Here is a 22556-nt window from a genome sequence, read left to right as displayed (position 1 = left end):
AGAGAACTGACAGCACAGCTAAGTTACAAATTGGTTGATGAATGTCAGTTTGTAAAATGTAGGTATTCGTTCATTCAGCAAAATATCACTGGGTCTGGTGTTGTCTGAGTCATTGGTGACATAAAAAATAAATACCTCTAGGGGTGCCTGGGAGGCTCAGTCCGACTTGTGCTCAGGTCATGATCTCGTGGTCCGTGAGTATGAGCCGGGCATCACTCATCAGGCTCCATGTTGACAGCTCAGAGCCTGGAGCCTGCTTCGGATTCCATGCCTCCCTCCCTCTCTCTGCTCCTGCCCCGCTCGGGCTGTCTCTCAAAACAAAACAAAACAAAACAAAACAAAACAAATATTAAAAAAAATTTTTTACATAAATAAATGAATACCTCTGATTTTATCTTTATAGGTATGGGAAAGAAATAGGCTTAAGTATGGGGTTCTGTGGGAGATTATGGATGGGCACCTAACCGGGGCATGGAAAGGCTAGATAGAGATGGTTCCTCCTGTGGAGGAGACTCACAGGTGAGAAGATGCTGTAGGTGAACGGAGGCAGCGAGGAATAGCAGAGCCACCTCAGGGAGAACGATACCAGAGTCCAGACATGAGACAAAATGGCCAGTTCTTCTGTCTGAAGTCTGAAAATATAATCAGGCGCCATATTGTGATGAGGCACACTGGCCTGAAGCCACTGGGCTGTGTCTGAGCAATATGGCAACCCAGAAGGACTTCAGGCAAGACAGTGACATGATTAAATGTGCATTTTAGAGTGATTACTCTGATTGCAGTGTGCAAAGTGGTTTAGCGAGAACCACAATTAGAGGCGAGGCAACCAGGCAGGCATGCGTAGAACTTAATGTTTAGTAAGAGGAAAAACATGCATCTTATTATGAATCTATTATATAGAGAATGTGTTTGTTACAACACATTGTTATTTGGGGGACAAGGGGCAGAGGATCAATAATAACCATATGAAAGCAAGAATATAAAGCCAACTCATTTCATTTGCAAAAAAATTCCTAGGTGGACTGATGTGTACCTCCCTCTGGGAGCTCACATCTATCAAGCTGGAAATCACTGCCGTTTTTCATCTCGGGAGCCATTAGGTGAAAAGCAAAAATTTAAACCTGCAGTATTTCATAATTCTTTCTCCATTTCTCAAACATCATTCCCTGAAAACCTGGATGTAGAACATTCCCACTTCAACATGAGTGATCTACCAGGCCATGTCACTGAAATGCCAGCACAGACCAATAAACCGAGAGGACGAGGAAGAAAGGGAAACTCAGGTTTCTGCAAATTAATGTACCAGCAGAAAAGACATTCAGCCATGACTGGTCAAAGGGAATCTCAGTCACATTCTCTCATAATTGGGGTTTTGAGGCTCACACAGACCACACTTCTACATCCATAATTTCTGTGGTAATGCAGCTAAAATCCCTTCATTTCACCTAAATTACCCAGGCAATTACAGTTATGATTTATTTTTGCTCAAATTACTTGAAAGCTGTGCTTCAAAGCACTTTTTAAACACAATTGGCCTTTGTCCCACCTCTTCGGTTTATTCTCATTTTCCTTATGATGATGCTGAACTATTGTATTAAAACAAATTATACAAAAAATATGTGAGTACATCCTTATAAAATTTCCAAATAATTCAGTGAGAAAGACTGCTGTCAATTTTTCGTAAAAGCCCCTTTAGTCATTCGCCTCTTCTTCCATTCTAGTTCCTTTCTCTCTCCAAACCTTCCCCATGAAGATATGCTATGGTGATGTGTATTTATGCAAACATTTTCTTTGCACTCAAGTACACACACACACACACACATTTAATTACGTGTTTATTTTAGACGTAAACATATGAGACAAGACAGAGCAGTGATTATAAGGCAAGCATGGAGACAGGGTCATTTCCCATTAATAGTGTGCCCTTGGAAACTTACTGTTCCTCAGTTTCCTCATACAAAATTAGGATGATAACATTACATACCTCACCACGTTCTTAGGAAGAGTAACTATTTTGATAAATTTAAAGCACCTAGAACAATACCTACCAGTAAATAGTAAATCGTGACTGTTAGGTATTATTATAAGTTTTAAAAATGTACGGATATTTCCACATGCTTATTATTCTATGACTTGCTTTCTCAGAAGTATGTCTTGGGTATCTTGCCATGTCAGTTTATATTTACATTTTTTAATCTGCTCTATAGTATTCTATGGTGTGTGAGTACCACAGTTAATCTAACCGTTCCCCCAGTGATGGACATTTACCTTGCTGGGACATTTACCCAGTTGGCTTTTTGTTTTGTTTTGTTTTGTTATTGTGAACACTGCCTCAGTGAAAATCTTCATGTATACCGGTGACTATTTCTGTGGGGTGAATACTGATAGGGGGCAAAGATTAGGGAGATAAGAGTGGGGGAGGGGCAGAGAGAGAGGGAGGCACAGAATTTGAAGCAGGCTCCAGGCTCTGAGCTGTTGGGTAAGTACTGTGCACCGTGCTGGGGACTGGGGAAGAACAATCGATGTGGCGCAGTCCTTGGCCTCTAGGACAGTGTCTACCAGAGCTGTGCATTTTCTGCCCTTCACTAGATTTAAGCAACAGCATGGAAAGACCAAGTGACTCAGACAAGAATCTGGAGAAGAGTTCTGATAAGAGAGAAGGTAGAGGATATTTTAAAATCTAGGCAAGAAATGATCAGAAATAAGAGGGAGGAGAGGATGAGGTGAGATGTTACATGGGGAATGAATATCAGTCAGTAGAGTGTGGTGGTTAATTGGATGTGAGTTGAAGGGAGCATTAAAGATGTCCCCAAAGTGTCCAGTTTGAATGGCTGCGTGGCTAGTGACGGCAAGAACCAGAGAGGAGGGGTGAAAAGAATCTTTGGAGGTTAGAGCCAGTTAGGGCATTGGCAATAAGTTTTATTTTGTGAACCTACATGAAAAATCTTAGTGTAAGTCACTGGTGACAGATCTGAACATGTTCTGTGGGTGTGCTTTTAATTGGTAAAGACGTGTGTATGCACAGCCAGAGAGGTATTGGACAGTAAACCTGAAATATCCTTTAAATGTTCACTTCTCCTGCAAGAAGGCATCCGTAATGTTGAGTCTCTGCAATTAAATCAACTGTTTAGCTCTTATTAATGTTTGTCATTCATGGTACATGGCGACATAAATGTCCCTGCTGTTTCACACGTCACAAGAAACACATTTGACAGCTGTGGACTCAGACAGCCCCTGCCTAGATTTGTTTTGTTTCTCCCTTATGCTTTCTATGAATTGCCTGGGTGTCTAGGATTCCAAAACGGGTTAAATAATAAAGTGTATCCTTTGAAGGATTTGATTGAATAATTTCAGGAACACATTATTATTTCTGACACCCCTTAGAAGACTGTGATCTCCGCGAGATCACTAGAGTAAGATAACTGAAGGGGAAAACAAAAAACAAAAACCCGGTTCTGGTTGACAGAATCCCAGTGTTATTGCAGGGAGAGGAGATAGGATGCTGTGTGCCACACTCAGTTAAATAAGATTCCCCCAAACCTCCTGTAGACTAAACCTTTGTTCTAAGTTGTAAAATCTCTCATAGACCCTTCCAGCATTAGCCTTGTCCCTGACATAATAACAGCCCACCCATCCTAAAATTCGGAGGGGGGACTTCGGTGTTTGTCTTTAGGGATCTCAGCCAGTGTCCGGATATGCAGCACGACTTCACTGACATTTAAAACCTCAACTGAATCTGGGTACCCCTTCGAAACTAGTTTGCCGTTTTAAGCCAGGCTCCACCATTCTTGGGTTTCTGCAGCGGCAGAAGGAGATCATGCTCCATGGTACCAGGTCTGCATCTAGGGCCTTGGCAGAATTGCAAAGTGAGCAATAATGACCTGAGCGCCAGAAAACCTACTCTTTCAAACGTTTCTTCTAAGTCAGATCTCATTCTCCCTTCCTCTTCCTCATGCCGCCCTTTGGTGGTCAGGGGACCTGTCTTGTTTGGTAAAATCTCTTCCCCTCATGTCCACTGAAAATTCAATTCCACAGGGCTGCTGATTTAAAAAAAAAAAACAAAAAAAACGAACAAACATAACCAAATGTATACTAAAGAAATAGCATGTACCGGGCAGTACTATTTACACTCAGCAACATCTTCCTGCATGTTAATGGATGACCGACTATCTCTGATTGCTTGGGACTGAGGTACTTCCTGGGACATCAGTGCTAAAACCCAAGACTGTCTCTGGCTGGGAACTGAGGCACAAAGAGGAAGGGCATTTTCTAAAGATCAGACTCTTAGTCAGTGATTTGTCTACTCTTCACACACCCCCATCTTCTTGACTTCAATCTCTGGGCTGTTCCCGCTGTCACATGGGCTGGGCTAAAGGTCAGTTTGATGATTTGATGGAGTCGCACTAAGTTTTAGTGACTGAGATATATTTGCATGTTTCTGTAATAGTGCTGAGTATGGAGGAGGAGACAGTTTTTGGGTGGTATGTGGGCTGGTGGTCATTACACCTCCACACCTCCTCCCGTTTGCCAAACTACACCCGGAAGCAAATACCGAGAACCGGCGATTTCTACACACCTGTTTCTGAACATTAGCAAGTCTCTGCTCCTCAGGGGTTTAGTGTCACAGAGTGTCACAGCTTGGGAGAGTGTGAGCAGACATAGCATGCCTTGTAGAAGGACAAATCAGGTGAATCATGCCTGGAAAGTGTTCGCCGTAACCTCGACATCTTGGTGAAACCTACCACTCAAAAATTAACAGATTTCATTGGAAGATCTCATTTTCTAGGAATAATTTTCCCATGCAGCTTTCTTCTGTTTCCAAATCTCTAGTGCTCACGTTTGTATTCCTGAAAATGGCCGTGTGTGCGTGTGCGTGTGTATGTATTTATGTGCACATATGTATGGGTGTGTATGTCTATTGTATGTGCACGTGTATGTACATATGTTTATTGAATGCATGTGTGTATTTATTGCATGTTTATGTGCAGTTGTGTGTGTGTGTTTATTCTTCATCCCCAAAACCATCAGGAATTGGTTTTACTCCTCTTGGTGCCAGAATATCAAGGGTGGAGCAGTTACTATAAAGCATTACAACTGAAATGTAGCAGCTGCATTTGTTTCCAATTTTAATGTCCAGATCTGAAAGGTGAGCTGAGATCACCCAAATGCTAGATTTGTGATGGCTGGTGCTGATTTTCTCTAAAGCTTTTGCTCCCTCTAGGTTTTCTGCCCCTGGGGCCTGCTGGTAATGCTCTATACTCTCCACGCTCACGGTTCAGAAATTTTTATATTTGTAACTAACAGGATGAAAATGTGTGTAACTGCATACACCTTTTTTCCTGTCAACCTCTCTGCTCCTTTTTGTAGTGTTTGGTTATTCGATGGCTTTCCCCTCTCAAGTTTGCTCACATCATGCATCAGGCAAATCTCCTGCACACTTTCCCTCTTCTTAACAAAATATGACCTAGTGGAAGGACTGAGAAGAATAATTTTTTTATGAATAAATAATGATTGTTTGTAATTAACATATCAATTGTATGTATGGAAATGATGCTTCTAAATTACTTAACAGTGATTAGAAGCAGTTGATTTACTTAAGTAGCTTGAAACATTCTTCCAACAAACTGTTAATTTATTTAGTAAACTTTGCCCCAGGATAATATAAAGGAAACTTCTGCTTATTCCAGAATTAGATTTTGTTGTTGCTGTTGTCCTTAAGCCCCTGAAGTTCTACAGTAAGATTATCACAAAGAGCTAGCATTTGTTGGGTCCTTTTTAAATGTCACACACTTTTCCAGGTGCTTTGTGTATATTAAGTTTAATGCCCATAATGAAACTTTATGCATAGATACTCTATGATACCAGTTTTACAGATGAAGAAATTAAAGCTTGGAGATACTAAGCAGCTTACTATATATATATATATATATATATATATATATATATATATATGAGAGAGAGGGTGAGAGGGAGAGGAGGAAAAGAGAAAGATGGTTTATTCATTGACTATTAATTGAGCACACAATAGATGCTGGGCACAGAGATAAATAAGACTCATCCTACCCTTGGACAGTCTGGTGACAGCAGAATGATTGTAAACTGATAAATTACAGTGCACTGAAATAGATATTATCATTTAGGCAGGAACAAAGTACTATGGTAGAATATTAGCATATTTTTTCCAGGGGATAAATGTGATACTTTTTATACACTTGCCACTTTCCTTCAGCAAAAGAGAATACGTTTAGAAGAAGAAATTAACATATTTGGGGAAAACAGTGGATCAAAAGTCAAAAAGTTTTTTTCTGAATATGTCCGGTAGCTTGTGCAGAGATATTCCATTCTTAATTAAACACCCAATCAATATGTATACGTTTTCTCAGTGACCAAAAATGATGATTCTAGAGCTACTACAAGGCAAAATTATGAGTTTCTAACCTACCCAGGTCTCTTTCCTGGAATAACTTAGTAAAGAAACTCTTAGTTTTTATTATTTGGGTTAGTTATAGTCTAGAGCACTGTGTCCAAACACTAATCTACGTGTCAGGGACTGGCTGACTGGCTATATCAGAGTTTTATAAAGTCACATATTCCTAGGTCATACCGCTGTGGATATAGCAAGTTTGAGACCCAGTCTAGGCCTCTAATATTTTAAAAACGCCTCGATTGATTCCTATGTACGTACAGGTTTAAAAACTACTGGTCTAAAAAACCGCAAATAAGGAAGAGCCACCCATATAGTATTTACTCTCTAGTATCTTGTTTAAGGCTATGGATTTTGTAGGTAAGAGCCTAATCTCTGGAAACAGAGCTCAGTTCTGCTTACTACCTGGGGACCTAGGATAAATTTCTTAAACTCTCCAGTACCTTTCTTATAGAGTTGTGAGGATTAGCTATGATGCACAGAAAGTAGCCAACAGTGCTCTTCACTTAGTAAGTGTTCCATAAATGTTAGACTATATGCACACACACACAGGAACACATTTATATGTATAAATGTATGCTTCTTTTTATTATGTTTATTTTTGAGAGAGAGAGAGAGAGAGAGACAGAGACATAGCGTGAACAGCAGAGGGTCGGAGAGACAGGGAGACACAGAATCCGAAGCAGACTCCAGGCTCTGAGCTGTCCACCACAGAGCCTGATGTGGGGATTGAACCCACAAACCCTGAGATCATGACCTGCGTCGAAGTCAGAAGCTTAACCGACTGAGCCACCCACACGCCCCTAGATGCACACACGCTTAAAAAAATGCTTTCACGGACTAAAAGGAAAGCTGTGATAAGAATAAAATGATCGATCACTGTTAACTTTGTGGAAAAGGAGTTGGTCTGTCTTCGGCTATATCGGGTCATTTCAAACTTGAGAATCATAATCTACTAATATTAAGCCCTTCACATAGACTCATGCTGCTCCTTCACCAGCCAACTCTTATAGATCTTACCCTTGTCACTAGTTCCTACCTTTTCACATGGCACAAACAAGTTTTGTACAAAAGGTGCAAATTTCCAGTTATAAAATGAATAAGTCATGGGGATATAATGCACAGCATGGTGACTGTAGTTAATAATTCGGTATTGCATATTTGAAAGTTGTTAACAAAGTCAATTTTAAAAGTTCTCATCCCAAGAACATTTTGTAAGGTGAACGGTGATGGATGTTAGCTAGACAAACACTAAAATGCAAGGAGATAACTAAGATTGTTTCTAAGGGTCTTTATAGCTACAATGTTCTGAGTTTCTGAGCTACCTAGATGTTGTAATCCAATGCTCTTCATATCATTTACTCCCTGATAACATCATTTGGCCCTTAATCCAAAGGAATGACTGATGTCATTTAGGAACCCATGCATAAACCTCGCTCAAGATATGCCTAGAATAACTGAGAAGCATAGCCAACTCTTGGTTATCAGAAAAAGTGTTTAAGCAACTTACCTATCAGCAAACTCTGTGAAGATTATATTCATGTAATCCCCACAGAGAAAGACCTGCATAAAGACCTGGGCATGGGCCATTTGACAGCTAATTATGCACAGATAACAAGCTTCCTTCCCAGGGCAGGCATCTCTTCCATCTGAGGGCTAGCCAGGGTCAAAATTTAACAACTAGTTTCTCATTTGCAGCGAGGAGAAAACACAAGTCATGAGCAAATTAGTGTCTGCGGTGTGATCCAAAGTCTCTTTTATGAGAGAGAATTCTTAATCAACTAGGAAATTGAGCATACCATGAAAAAGCAACCATTCTGATATCTCACAAAGTGTGGAAATAGAAGAACCATTGAAAGATCAGAATGGCCATATTGTTAAATTGGTTCATTTGCCAGCCACCGATTTGCTAAACCTCCATTAAATTAACTAGCTTTAAAGCTTCCTCGAACTTACAACTGCATGGGATTGCTGATGTAACAAGTATGCATCTGGATTTTACTAAGCTATTTTTCCCTGGCTTCCTGAATGAAAATATCTTCTTTTATATATTCATATTACAGGAGATGCAGCTCTTATGGTTTTGTATCAATTTAATATTTCATTAGCTTGTATTTATGCATCTGGAAATGGCAATAAAATGATTTGAATTCTCCCCATATTGATTTCTATGTGTATTTTTAAAAGGTTCGGCAGAAGGAATAAATCTTTTCAGGATGGAAATGTCCATTCTTCCTAGGGCATTTTAATTCACTTCAGTGAATGATCATGGCCAAAGTATGCCTAACTGTAGGGTAGATCATATTTCTTTTTAGGACCTTTTCTCTTTCCGGTCCCTGCTTCTCTTTGGTCTAAATATTTCCTAGGGACCTACTGTATACCCCCCATGCCTTCTTGACCACCCCTCGCCTTTCTTACTGAAATCTGACTTTCACCAGATGTCTTTATTAAATGAATCCTTGCAGGGCGCCTGGGTGGCTCAGTCCGACTTCGGCTCAGGTCACCATCTCACAGCTCATGAGTTCGAGCCCCGCATCGGGATCTGTGCTGACAGCTCAGAGCCTGGAGCCTGCTTCGGATTCTGTGTCTCCCTCTCTCTCTGCCCCATCCCCACTCACGCTCTTTCTCTCTCTGTCTTAAAAATAAATAACACATTAAAAAAAATTAAATGAATCCTTGCTAATGAGTTTCTAAAATTGCAGTAAGTACAACAAAACTCCAAAGCAAGGGAATGAAATCTTAACATACAGGAAGGATTTCAGGTTTTAAATGCAAGAGGGGATTTTGCTGTAAAATTGGAAGGCTTGCTCTGTCTCTTCACATTCCAGGAGGGCCACATTCCCCTGCTGGGTGAAAAGCTGGAGCTGCAGGTTCTCAAGTGACCGATCAAACTGAGCTGGTTGTTACAGGACAATGTTACAGAACAAGTCAGGAGGGCTTTTAGATGTGCAGCCTTGACAGAAACAGTTTAATCGTTTACAAATAAACTATTGCATTTCAAAACATGTTTTAAACATTTAGCTCAAAATAAGGCATACTTTCATTAAGAGTGAGAGATTGAAGAAGCCCGAAGTAGGGATGGGTGATAAACGTTCAGGGCTCAAGGAATACTTGTTGACAAGTGCTTGCATATCAATATGTGTATCCTAACTGAGCAGATAGTTTGGCTTCTTTTTTTGCATGGAATAAGACCTCCATGCATAGGTGATCTGCTTTTTTGTTCTCGCCTTAAAAGAAAAAGAAAGGAGAGAAAACGGCCTTCGTCTTCTAAAAAGTTGTACTGAGGGGAATGGGTTAAATGGTGGATGGGTGGTGAGGAGGGCACTTGTGATGAGCTCTGGGTGTTGTATGTAAGTGATGAGTCACTAAAGTCTACACCTGAAACTAACACTACACTGTATGCTAACTAACTGAAATTTAAATACAAATTTGCAGAAAGAAAAAAAAAGTTATGCTGAGGGACTAAAAGCACTTAAGAGGTAAATTATAGGTTGAAGAGATAAGCAATTGCATCCAATAGTATTCACCAAGTAGGCAAAACCAATGGAAAAGGGCATCCAGATCAGTCATTAAGACAAGAGTTAAGACATTTTTCTAAAAACAATTAAAACATAAAGTTAAACAGTGTTTGAAATAATACATCTTACATACTTCCACTTCTTCAAATCTTGGAATTACCTCTTAGTTTCTATTATACTGTTCAATCATGTAATTTCTACCATTTTCATAAAGCATTTTTGGAAGCAGAAGAAGTATGACACTCGGCCCAAATACCTTCGGAAGGTTCTGTGCCCTGGTGAAGAAAGCAAAGCGAAAGGCAGAGTCCAACCAGGAGACCTATTGACTCTGGCGAGCTCAGAGGAACCTGAGTCATCATCTAAACCAGAGATAGAGAATCAAGGCAAAAATTCTAGATTCGAAGACCATGACGTCTGCTCCTTTATAAATTGCTAACTGTGTGGGGAGGAGCGGAGCTGGGGGTTGGAGAGGAAAACTGATGGTTCAGTGGGGTTCGGTATGGCATACCAGCCATATTTCTCTCAGCTTTTCGTCCCTATGGTGAGAACTTGATGGCCCCATGTATTAGTACCACAGGTCTCCTGTGGCAACTCAAAATTGCAGGCATAATGCCTAAACTGGGATAATGGGCCTCCAAAGGTCTGGCCTAGAATTTCCCACCCTATTAGATGAAAGCAAATAGAACAAAAACCAAAAGGAGTTTGGAGACTAATCATCTGGCCTAGAAAACATGTGAACCAGTGTTATTGAACCATATCAACAAAGACATTTTAATATTAAAGAAGAAACTAGAGAAGAGCAGGGACAGCCAAATCACTTTCCTTTAGAAGGAGAGATTCACACAGTAACAATTCACCTTGGGGCAAATTAGAAATTTTGTGCACACTGAAAACAGGGATTATATTGTGCACAGTTGTCAAAGTGTTCACCTGTCCTTTATGTTCTTCTAAAGTACTTAGAATTTAATTTGTAGAATATGTGCTAAATAAGCATCTGTTGAGTGATCATGTCAATGATTGAATAATTAAAAGAATACATTCGTCAAAGAATAAGTCTATTTCCCTAAGCTTTAGCTTAGGCAAAAATTCACTCTGCCCAGCAGCTTTTTTTTTTATAAGCCCTTGTTCTCCATTGACCACAGAGTTAGTGAAGGAGTAGTCATGGAAGTTGCCTCCAGGGCTCACCACGGTCATCTCTTAAACCCTTAGTATCTGCCTGATGCTCCAACACATGAGGAAGCCGCATTCTTACACACCAGCGTGACTGCCTCATTGCTAAATTCAAAGTTTTTTGGGGTTTTTCACTTTTTTGTTTTCTCAGTCTACTCCAGCTTGCTGAAGCAAGTGATAGAATGGAACATAATCTTTTGTCTCCAAATCTGTATAATGTAGTAATTATGAATCTCAAGATAAGCTGAAGTGTGCTTAAAATGCAACTTACTTTACTTTGAGTAACTCAATATAATATCCATTTTGAGTCCCCTTTCTGCTTGGGTTGTAAAATGTGATCTCAACCAATTTTGGGTGGCTTCTCGGCCACCTTAGCCCACTCTTAGGTTTTCTGGAAGTCTCTCAGCCTATCTCCTCACACAGATGATTCTCCTAGGAGCTCTATCCATGAAGCGAGTCAAAAGACCTTTGTACTTCGATCCTACAAAATAGGAGTTATGTCATCTGCCCTGCAGATCAGCTGAGAGGGAAGAAGATTATCTCCTTTTCTCAGAGCCCTTCTAATATGATTACAGCTTTCTTCTGTTTTGCTTCTCACTAATCCTAACCTGGAGAATCTTTAGAAGCTCTGGGAAAAGAAACCTCTTTGTATTTCCTTGTGGTAAAACATAGCTTCCCCAACTATTATCTGTACCCTCTGGACCATGATGCTCAAAAGACTTCGTACTCCAAAGTGGAGAATTGATTTATTTTTTTGCTTTCTGCTTTATCACTCCTACCTTATAGGTATGTGTGCATATCTGATTATATCCTTAGTAAGTTTCTCTGAAAATAAACTATTCTTTATAAAGGGCTTATTCAATGCATAACGATAATGCCCTCTAGAAAAATTGTACCAGTTTGTGTCAAGTTATTAGCAGTATATGAGAGTGCCATTTCCCTACATCCTTGCAAATACACCATATTTACCATTTTTAAATTAAAAATGAAATATTTTGTATTCATCTGTACTTATTTCATTACAAGAAAGCTTAAACATCCTTTCATGAGTTTTTATTTTTTAATTATTATGTGTCCATGAGTCCATGTGCCCATTTTGTCTTTACTGCCATTTAAGAATATTAAAAATTTGTCAGAAATTGAGAATGTTTTTTTTTTCTGGTTTGTTACTTGACTTTTATGGTATATGAGAGAGAGAAACTTACAATTTATAAATCTGATTTTGTGATTTTTCCCTTGGCATTTTTACTTCAGAATTCTTTTTCCATTGCAAGATGAACGTTCACCTCTATTTCATTTTAGTCGCTTTATGGTTTTATTTTTACGTTTAAATTTTTGATCGGTTATATTTAGCATAGACTATGAGGTTTGGGCTCCACATTACTTTCTATCTTTAATTATTATTTGTTTCAGCATCCTTATGTAACAGTCCTTTCCCCCTTTGGTCTAAATCCCACATCTGTCCTGTAACAGAGTTTTACATAATCATGGATCTGCTTCTGGACTCTGTTCAGAACTCTTACTACAACAATAAGACACTGCTTTAATCATTATAGATTTTTAATAACATTTAATATCCGATAGGGAGACTTTACCTTTATTACTCTTTTTTAAAATTTTGTCAGAATTTTCTTGACTAGTGCATTTATTCTTCCAGATGAAATTTAGAAACCCCACTCTAAACGTTAGTGTGATATTTGAGGTCTTGATTGCTTCTGATCCTCTGAACGTGAGCCCCCATTCAATCCATCCGGTACCCTACTGCATCCTAACCTGCCTATACTTCATCTACAAATGCAATAAATAATGATGATGGCAATGAATGCCACTTGCCCTACCTTCTTGAGATTTCAAACTGGGATTTTAATAAGATGCTAATTTCAGATTGGTCTTGCAGGGAAAAGAACATGCAAGCTCTCCCCTTTAAGAGATGTCACTTTTTTTCAGAGCGTGGAAGGGGAACACCATGAGAAAGCGGTAGAACTACTCAAGGCTGCTAAAGACAGCGTCAAGCTGGTGGTCCGATATACCCCCAAAGTCCTGGAAGAAATGGAGGCTCGCTTTGAAAAGCTCCGGACTGCCCGGCGTCGGCAGCAGCAACAGTTGCTAATCCAGCAGCAGCAACAGCAGCAGCAGCAACAAACACAGCAAAATCATATGTCATAGGTAAGAAGTGCCTTCTTCCGCACAAGGGAAGTCCCTTACGCATATAAGTTTGTTTCGGTTTTTAATATAGTTTCTTAGCTGGATTAAAGTCATTAGGTTTGACAATGCCTCCCAAAAATCAATCAAGCAAATAAAAAAATGATGATCTCAGAAAATGTCAAGAAGACAGTTGCTGACTTTATGTCATTCAGCCATATTTTCTGCAAAGGTAAAATATTTTGGAAAATAATATACTTGCGGGGGGCAGGTACAGATTAGGAGATACCTTTATACAAATCGGGAAAATACACCCTCTGCGTAACCCAGATCACTGGGCACATAGCCACATGACAAGAGTGTGCGTTGGATCCCAGCCCCACTCAGCCCCTTGGCCATTTGCCTTTGCACAGTGTACAAACTAAACAACCTGATCTTGGGAAGATCCCTTTAGAATACTACAAATTATTGGAAAACTACTCCACTCTGAAGAATGAAGTGGAGACCAGTGTGCATGTTCTAAGAGATTCGAAATTCTCTGTGGGTGCTCACTTCAAATGAGATGCTCTTCCCTTTTTTCTAAATTTCACTTTGTGACAAAAATGCTAAGTCAGGTTTTGCTATATGTTTTTAAGAAAATTCAAGAAAAAATGTTAAGAATCACCATCTTTGAAGTGCCTCTATGTGTGAGGTTCTTTTCACGTATCCTTCCTTATCCTCAGAAAAACTCTTCAAGGTATCACTAAAATCCCATTTTTTAGACGAATGATATGAAATTGCAATGGCTTTGTGGTGTCCTCACAGCCACACTTACAAGTGGCATAGAATTATTTTCCTTTTTGCTCTTGCAGGCATTTCATCTGCCAGCATCAGATATTCTGGAGTTCTATAAATTGTCCTTGCTATCCTTTGGAAGAGAGTTAATAGCATTGTAGACCTCTATGCTGTGATGTCTGCAAATGTGATTTTGAAGTTTCAAATGTCCTTGGAAAAATGACATTTGAACATTGGGTAATAGTGGTTTTAGGTCATTCAACATCAGATTACTATTTGCACAACCAGAAACATTGGATATGACGTGAGACTTTCTGTTGCTTGCAACACAAAAAGGAGAAGCTACAGGGGGAAGTATAAAGACTATAGGATTTGTCCTCAGACAGTGCTGAGGATTCAGTCTTTCTTTTATAGCTTGTAAGTGCTATTGTATATACCACAGTTTGGTGACTTTATCTAAAATCACCTTCCATTCATTCTACAAATTACATTTATTCAGCAGTAAATATCTATTTGGTACTGCCGTGGGCCAGGCACTGTTCGATGGGCTGCAGAAACAGCATGAACAAAGCAAAGTCTTTGCTCTCATGGTGCTTACATTCTGGTTGGGGGAGATGGTTAATATACAGGTAAATGAAAATATCCTGTTGGAACCAGTACTTTGCAGAGTTAAAAGGGTGCTTTGATAGAGATTGGCTAGGTGACAACTTTTGATTAGGTAATCAGGAGAGACATCTCAAAGGAGAGGACACTTAAGCTGAGGTTGAAGGACGAGGAGAAGCCAGAAATGAGCATAAGAAGAGGAGGAAATAGCCAGTGTGTAGCTCTAAGAGAGACTCCTGAGCTATTTGATGTTTGAGGAATAGAAAAAGAGCCAGTGTAATTAGTTAGGAAATAATGAGTGAGGAAAGAAGGTAGAGGCCATGGGGGCCAGGTCGCAGAAAGCTTTTTAAACCACTGAAAGAAGCTAGATTTTATTGCAGTGGAAGCCACTAAAGGTTTTAAGCAAGGGAGTGACATGATCTGATTTATGTTTTTAAAAAGATTACTCTGGCTGTTCTGAAGAAAACAGATTATTGTAAGGTGAAAGTGAGAACAGAGACTAATTACAAGGCTATTATATAGTAGTCCAGGCAAGATATATGGTGCCTTAGCCAGGATGATAGGGTTGAGATGGAGTGATAGGGATACATCTGGACAAGTCATTTCGTCCACATCCTTCTCCTCTCTTATCCATTCCAAATGTACAGGTATTTTACCTTGGTGCTTTCAGAATCCCTTCAAAGATCTTTTTTCTAATAATAACAATCCACAATTCTTTAGTCAAACATGGACACTCTTTCCACTAACCCCTTTTTTTCTTCTATCCTCAAAAATGCAGACTTGTACCATTTTTCTAATTGGTTTGCCACACTGGCCCAGAGTAAAATTACTCTAAAGTGTTTTGAAAGAAATATGTTGCCATTCAGACTTCTGAGGTCTTACTAAAAGCTTCCACCATTATATCCATTCAGTCTTCATATCTTTCGAATATCTTTGTATTTCCTGGGCTGTGCACTCAATTCCATCTCTCTGCTCCATCAGTCTTCATTAAATTGCTTCAGAATTTCCTATTGTCTCATCGCCAAAGACTAACATAAAAAAAATTTGTTTAGGGGCGCCTGGGTGGCTCAGTCGGTTGAGTGGCCGACTTCAGCTCAGGTCATGATCTCGCGGTCCGTGAGTTCGAGCCCCGCGTCAGGCTCTGGGCTGATGGCTTGGAGCCTGGAGCCTGCTTCCGATTCTGTGTCTCCCTCTCTCTCTGCCCCTCCCCCGTTCATGCTCTGTCTCTCTCTGTCTCAAAAATAAATAAAAACGTTAAAAAAAAAAAAAAAATTTGTTTAATGTTTATTTATTTTTGAGAGAGAGAGAAAGAGAACACGAGCGGGAAGGGGCAGAGAGAGAGAGGGAGACACAGAATCCGAAGCAGGATCCAGGCTCACAAGCTGTCAGCAGAGCCTGACGGGCTTGAACTCATGGGCCATGAGATCATGACCTGAGCCCAAACCGGACACTTAGCTGACTCAGCCATCCAGGCACCCCAAAGGCTAACATTTTTAATAGAAGACATTTACGAACTGGTTTTTTTCCTTATACACGATATGGTGATTCTACTTAAGTGAACGTGAAATTTATATTTACGCCTGCCAAGACAGCACTTCCTACACACACCATCATGGCCCCTTGAGATGAAACCGTAGTGACCATTTCAAGTACGAGCCAAGTACAACCAAGTCATGTCGTGCACGGATTTTATGGGGAATTCAAAGAGACCTACATTAGGTCTTGTTCAATTAATTGACAAGACAATAGGTCTTTTAATTAATTAGATTTTAAGGATTAAATGGGATTTGTTACACTTCCTAACTCATACTATGACTGCTTTGGGGAAGAAATTTGAAGCTAATTTGACCAATTGACTGAACAGATCTCTGATTTTTTTTTTTTTTTTTAAGTTTGACACATCAAGCAAAGACCAGGTAAAGCAACATATTCATCAGATACTGTCTTATTGTTTACCACATGAAATACAGTTTCTATTCTCTCTAAATTAGGAATTTTTTAAATCCAAAATGGTATATGTTATGAAGTAACTAATCATGGTAAGTGGTACATACAAATGGAAAATATGTTGAATGCAAGTGGTGTGTGGAGAATGTCTGTTATGCTCACTTTTAATTTTAAACTCACCTGAAATAAAACTCAATTGTTTTTTCCCCTTTTATGTTTGATAATCAGGAGGAGTAGATTACATTTTCTAAAAGGTAATAGATGCGATCTTTATACAACTGTATTATAGAAACCGAAACAGAGAATAGGCATATAGGTATTTTTATGCTATACCCACTTTCTTGACAGAGAGTGTTACATTTATTTGGCTTGAAGGATCTCATTTTTTAAAGCATGAATTTGTATACATATTCCACCCAGACTCTTGGACAATAAAAGGGGGAAAGAAGAGTAATCCTTCTTGAGTTGTCTCAGAAAAAATTCTGAGGAAGTCAAGACTTAAAGGATTGTCAACTTCCTCTGCCCTCCTGTTGCTGGATTGAGGGTGGAGAATTCATGGCATCTGAAACCATTCTGGATCTTAACATATTTACAAAGTAGCTGGAGTTTGCTAGTGGCCTCACCAACTGTCAGGCCCCCACTTCCTTTACTTTGTCCACTGCTGACTGTTCTATATCCTCCACTACCACTGCCACAGCCGCCATCTTGATGATCCGATCCAGAAAACCACTGCAGAAGTGAGAAAACCAGCCTCAAAGGAAGGATACCTCTGATAAAATTGAATCCAAGGAACCCAGAGTGACCGAGTAGAAAACTGGAATGATAAAAATAATAATCATAATGCTGGATAACATTTATTAAGCAATTAGGGTGTGCCGAGAACTCTTCTAAGTGCTTCATATGTGTTAAATTACTTAATCGTCACAACAATCCTGTAGGTATTAGGTAGTAGTTTAAATCTCATTTTAAAGAAAGAAAATGAGGCATGTAGGATTTTTTTTAAACCATTTCACAGCTAGTAAGTAAGTGATAGGGCCATGATTCAAACCCAGAAACATACGTTCCAAAGCCTCTTTCTCTTAATCACTGTGCTACCCTGCCTTTTTCTTCGATGGCTCTTGCCCTTACATGTCCCATCCTTCCTCACAGACATGTTCACATAAGCTTTCCAGGGATTCATTCTCACCCTACTTACAGCTGGAGTTATCCAGTTCACCTTTACCACTCATCCCACACCTCAAAGCGCTTCCATCACTTTGGTTTTATTAATTTCTTACTGCTGCCCTAAAAAATTACAAGTTTGGTGGCTTAAAAGAACACAAATTTATTGTCTTGTAATTCTGTAGGACCGAAGTCCAGCACAGTCTCACTGGGCTTTAGGAGGCTCCAGGGGAAAATTCATTTCCTTGACTTTTCCTGCTTCTAGAGGCTCTCCACATTCCTTGCCTCTTGGACCCTTTTCCTTCTTCAAAACCAGCAAAGGTGGTTAAGTCCTCACATTGCAGTGCTCTGACTTCTGCTTGCTCATCACACCCACTCTCCTGGCTCCTTTTCTCTCTCCATCATCCACTTTTAATTTTATCAATTATAGATCCCACTTGGATAGTCCAGGTTAATATCCATATTTTAACATCAGCTGTTTAGGAATCTTAATTCCATCTCCACCTTTAATTTCCCTGTAGCATGGAATCTACTAGGTATTAGGATGTGGCTATATTTGGGGTCCATTATTCTGCCTACCACAATGACTCATTAAAAAGTTAGCAAAGCAGGGGCACCTGGGTAGTGCAGTCAGTTAAACATCTGACTCTTGATTTTGGCTCGGGTCATGATCTCACATTTCGTGGGACTGAGCCCCGCAGACCTGGTTGGGATTCTCTGTCTCCCTCTCCCTCTGCCCCTCTCCTGCTCACTCACACGCAATCTCTCTTTCTGTCTCTCTAAATAAATAAATAAACATTAAATAAATTTAACAAAGCAATTTGATCAGTAAAATTTACACTAATATGGAAAAAAAGCTTTTATTTAAAAGCATAAAAAGAATAACTAATCTATGGAATTACAAAGCAAGGGAATAAGAAAAATAATGAGAACATTTGGTGCAGATGGTTCTTCCCGGTGGGTATTTCAGTGACCCACATTTTGGAAGCCCAGTCACCTCTCAGCTGCTGGCATATCCCTCAGGCCTACCCCCTCCCCTGGATAGATGAAAAGATCCAAGAGTCTTACTAAAATTCACCTGTTCTGAGTCCCATTCCCTTTGGACGTGTAACTATATAATAAGTTAATTCATTAAAAATTCACTTGGTAATTAGGGGACCTGTAGACAGTTATTCAATATAGGACTCAGTAAAATGGTCTGTTCGTAAGAAAAAAATATGTAAAACTCATAATAAAATATGTGGCAGTGAGCACTCCAAAGTGGTAGGGTAGTAGTAGAATTACAGTAGTAAAATGTCACTAACAGATACTGCTTGTGTGTAATATGTCATTAGGTGACTCCTGAAGAAGCACTATGGCCTTGTGCATGGCTTTCAAGCCACACTGCAGGCCCCAGGGGCTTTTAGGCACATCTCTAGAAGGCATGCCAGCTGGAGAGTGTTGATGCAAAGTAGGCAGATTGCAAGGCCTGCCACAATTTGTGAAAATCTGTTTTGTATATGATGCTTCACATTCATTGAAATAAAAATATCCACAGCCTTGAAAAACAAAGATTGGAAACCACTGTTCTCTCTGGAAGGAATGATTCCATAATGGCGGAAGAGGGACAGGTCTTGGGGGAGTGTTCAGGGAGGCTGCTCCTCCAGATCTGACCGTAAGGGCAGCTGCCTACTCTTTGCTACCTGGTGTCAGGCCTGAAACAGGCCTGATACCTGCTTCAGAGAAGGGATGTTGGTGCTTCCAGCCTGTCAGAGAGAAGCTTTGCTGACTGCACCTCAACAAGATCCCTAAGACTCACACTGTAAAGGTTATCTATCTTTTGCCTTCATGAAGAAAAACAGAGTCATCTGGAATAGGGAGGAAGAAATGTTTTACATTTGAAATGTTTCCAAACTGGGGTTCTGTCTTTCATTTTAAGGAATAACTGTGTCTTTTCCATCCTCATTCGATAATTACTTCCTTTGCAAACATCAAACAATTTTTTTTTTCATATGTGGAAGATTGTGCATGAGTGATAGGGCCTAAAATAATCCTTGCTTTTCTCACATAGCACATGCTCTTTTGATATTTTTAGCATATTGTAGTTGACAAATGAATACTAATCACTGATTTCCCTTCACTCTTTTCCCTCCTTTCAGGTCCTTAAAGAGAGGCTACTTGATCAAACATCTGATAGTCACAAATTTGAAACCGTGCTTCACAATCCCAGCACATAATGAAAGGAAAAGACAACATTGATAATTATACCTGTCAAGAAGCTGTGACCACGTGATATATAAGTTCTTCACCCAGGCAACTCGACACCTTCTTTCTCTGGGGCTGAATCACCACTGCTCACGCGCTCTTTACACACACAGACCTTCCATGCACTGCAGTGGGAATTCTCAGTGTGTAAAGGGAGCAGTTTTCCGGTCCGCAGACTGAAATAGTACAAGAAGAATAAAGTCCATGACTTTCCGATAAATCACCGGGCCAGGATTAAATGAATCTTTGTTCTACAGCTTTTCCAGAGATTAACAAATCCCTCATTAGGCTATAGTTTAAACTGCATCAGTTCAAGGTTGTCATCACTTAAAAGAAACCTACTCATTGCCCTATACCCTGACCTCTTCCACATCCATATTGCTGAGTTGTCTGAATTAGAATTCCAGTTAATTGCAAATTCCACCTTTATTCCCCTTATGCTATATTTATACTCTGTTCAGGTTCTAGAAGCAATTGGCTTTTTATTTTCTGTTTCCATGAATTTTATTATGCATTAATGGAGAGGGACAATTTTAGCTCAACTTTTGGTTTGCTAGAGACACGGATAGAGAACTCTAGTACTGTATATTTTTTTAATTTAACTATCACTTGTATCTATGATTATTAATTCTAACAATATAACATGTATTTATTCCACAAAATATATATTATCAGAGTGTATCTGTTACAAACTGAGGTCTTTTCTTACCAAATGTTATGAATCTGGTAAGAGAATACTAGCAAAGGACCTAGCTTCATGAACTGATCCTCCTGTGATATTTCCATATAACCCTGCTCTCAATATTTGTTTGTTAAGTTTTATATTTTTTGATTGATAAACTCTGGGTAAGTCAGAAATCTTTCTGTCTACACTGATATGTTGTCATAGAAATTTATTTAATATGTTAAAGCCTAAGGCTTTACAAAACTCAATTATGATATATGTTCATACATATACAAATATATGTGTCACACAAGGTTTAAATCAGTTTCCCCAAAGACAAAGTGGATGTTTTTGGCAATCTAAGATCAAAAGTAATATTCCTTTCAAAATTAGGCATATGTAAATGAGGATATTAATTTTGTGAATGAAAAATGCCGCTCCTTCTAGAGGGAAAAAATACCTAATTCATTACACACATTCATATAGGAAAATAGACAATGAGATATCATCTCTCAGAAAGTATCATTTGCTGGAAAATGAGCCACCTCTACAGATCTTCACTTTTGACTTATGGTAAATCTAAGCACATAAGTCTGATTTTACTCATTGGAATGAATAGAAAGCAATAATTATTTGGGCAGTTAAATACCTTAGGCACAAAAATGTACCTGAAAAAAGAATACACGTTCAGTTGAAACATTCTAGAAAGATGATTAAAACTGAGGCCAATATTTGAATGTTTCTTTTTCTCAAATGCAGAAATTGATTCCCCAACATAAATAAATTTTACATTTCAGATAGTCCCCCAAATTAGAAATTTATGAAGCTCACTTCAGGAGCTATTTCTTGAAAACAAAACAAAACCAATCAGAACTACCCAGTACATTTTATTTTGCCCTTTCAAAGGGTGTTATTATCAATACCAAGTTCTGCCTACTCTTCACAGTGCATCACCCAACAGAGAGCCAAGAGCAAGGAAGCTAGGAGGTACACCAATTCCAACAACCATCCTGAAAACATATCATTTTTTACTAGAGAAATGAGGGGGGAGGGGAGGGCAAGGGGGATGACCCTGAATGTTATGTAAAATAGGTTTACAAAAGAGATAAGCATGACTAAAGGGAGTGAATGGAGACTAAGTGAGTATTACTCAGTTTGAAAGAGGTAGTTCTCATTTTTATAAGAAAAATTTAATAAAACATATATTTTAGTTATCATTTAACAAAGAAATGTAAAAGCTATTCAGGCAATGCCACAGATTCTCATAAAGGGAAATATTTGCACCCTTGTAATGAGAAAATGGTCATTTCAACACAATACAATGCCTTGTATAAATTTGAAGTTTAAGATACGTTTTCATTTAGCCATAAGTGTATGGTTGATATTAAATTATCATATATTTTCACATCAATATAAATCTTATCATGGTGTTACAGAAGCAGCTATCAAGTGAGCAGATACTTTACGTTTGTGTTTTCTAGATGTCTTTGTATGTTATGCTTCATTTGCATAATGGTTAAATGCTAATAAATGTATGCCAAGTCCTTTGTCAAAGTGAAGGGGAAATCCATCACAACTAAGGTATCTAAAGACAGAGTACATGTCACGGTGGTCCTACATACAAATGATAAAATGGCTGGTCTTTTTTTTTTTTTTTTTTTTTTTTTTTTCAGTAAAATCTGGGTATTGAAATATAAACCTTCCCTTAAAGTTTTAATCAAAAGTAGCTGACCCTAAGACTTAGAGAGGTCCTTTTGAGGTTTTCTAAGTTTCACTGAAGCCAGAGGGAAAGGGAAAAAATTGTACTAATGTTGTTTACTACTAATGATCTTGGTAGAGCTATTGGCATGTCCAAAGTCATATTAAAGACATAACAGGTGCCTCTTACATAAAGCTCAATCCTGAATAT

General features: G+C 39.0%; 1 protein-coding gene across 2 annotated transcripts in view; it reads left to right on the top strand.

Annotated features, from left to right (window-relative positions):
* LIN7A (lin-7 cell polarity scaffold A) overlaps positions 1 to 22201 on the top strand; it is a 124550-nt gene extending 102349 nt beyond the window's left edge. For both annotated transcript variants that reach the window (XM_060656868.3, XM_060656869.3), the window contains exons 5-6: positions 13060 to 13278; positions 19878 to 22201. In XM_060656868.3, coding sequence (XP_060512851.1) covers positions 13060 to 13278 — 219 coding nt within the window. In that variant the 3' untranslated portion in view covers positions 19878 to 22201. The remainder of the gene's footprint in view (positions 1 to 13059; positions 13279 to 19877) is intronic.
* The last annotated feature ends 355 nt before the right edge of the window (positions 22202 to 22556 follow it).

Source organism: Panthera onca, chromosome B4 (genome assembly GCF_046562875.1).
Source record: "Panthera onca isolate mPanOnc1 chromosome B4, mPanOnc1 haplotype 2, whole genome shotgun sequence".
Taxonomy (NCBI): Eukaryota; Metazoa; Chordata; class Mammalia; order Carnivora; family Felidae; genus Panthera; species Panthera onca.
This window is presented reverse-complemented; position numbering and strand designations above follow the sequence as displayed.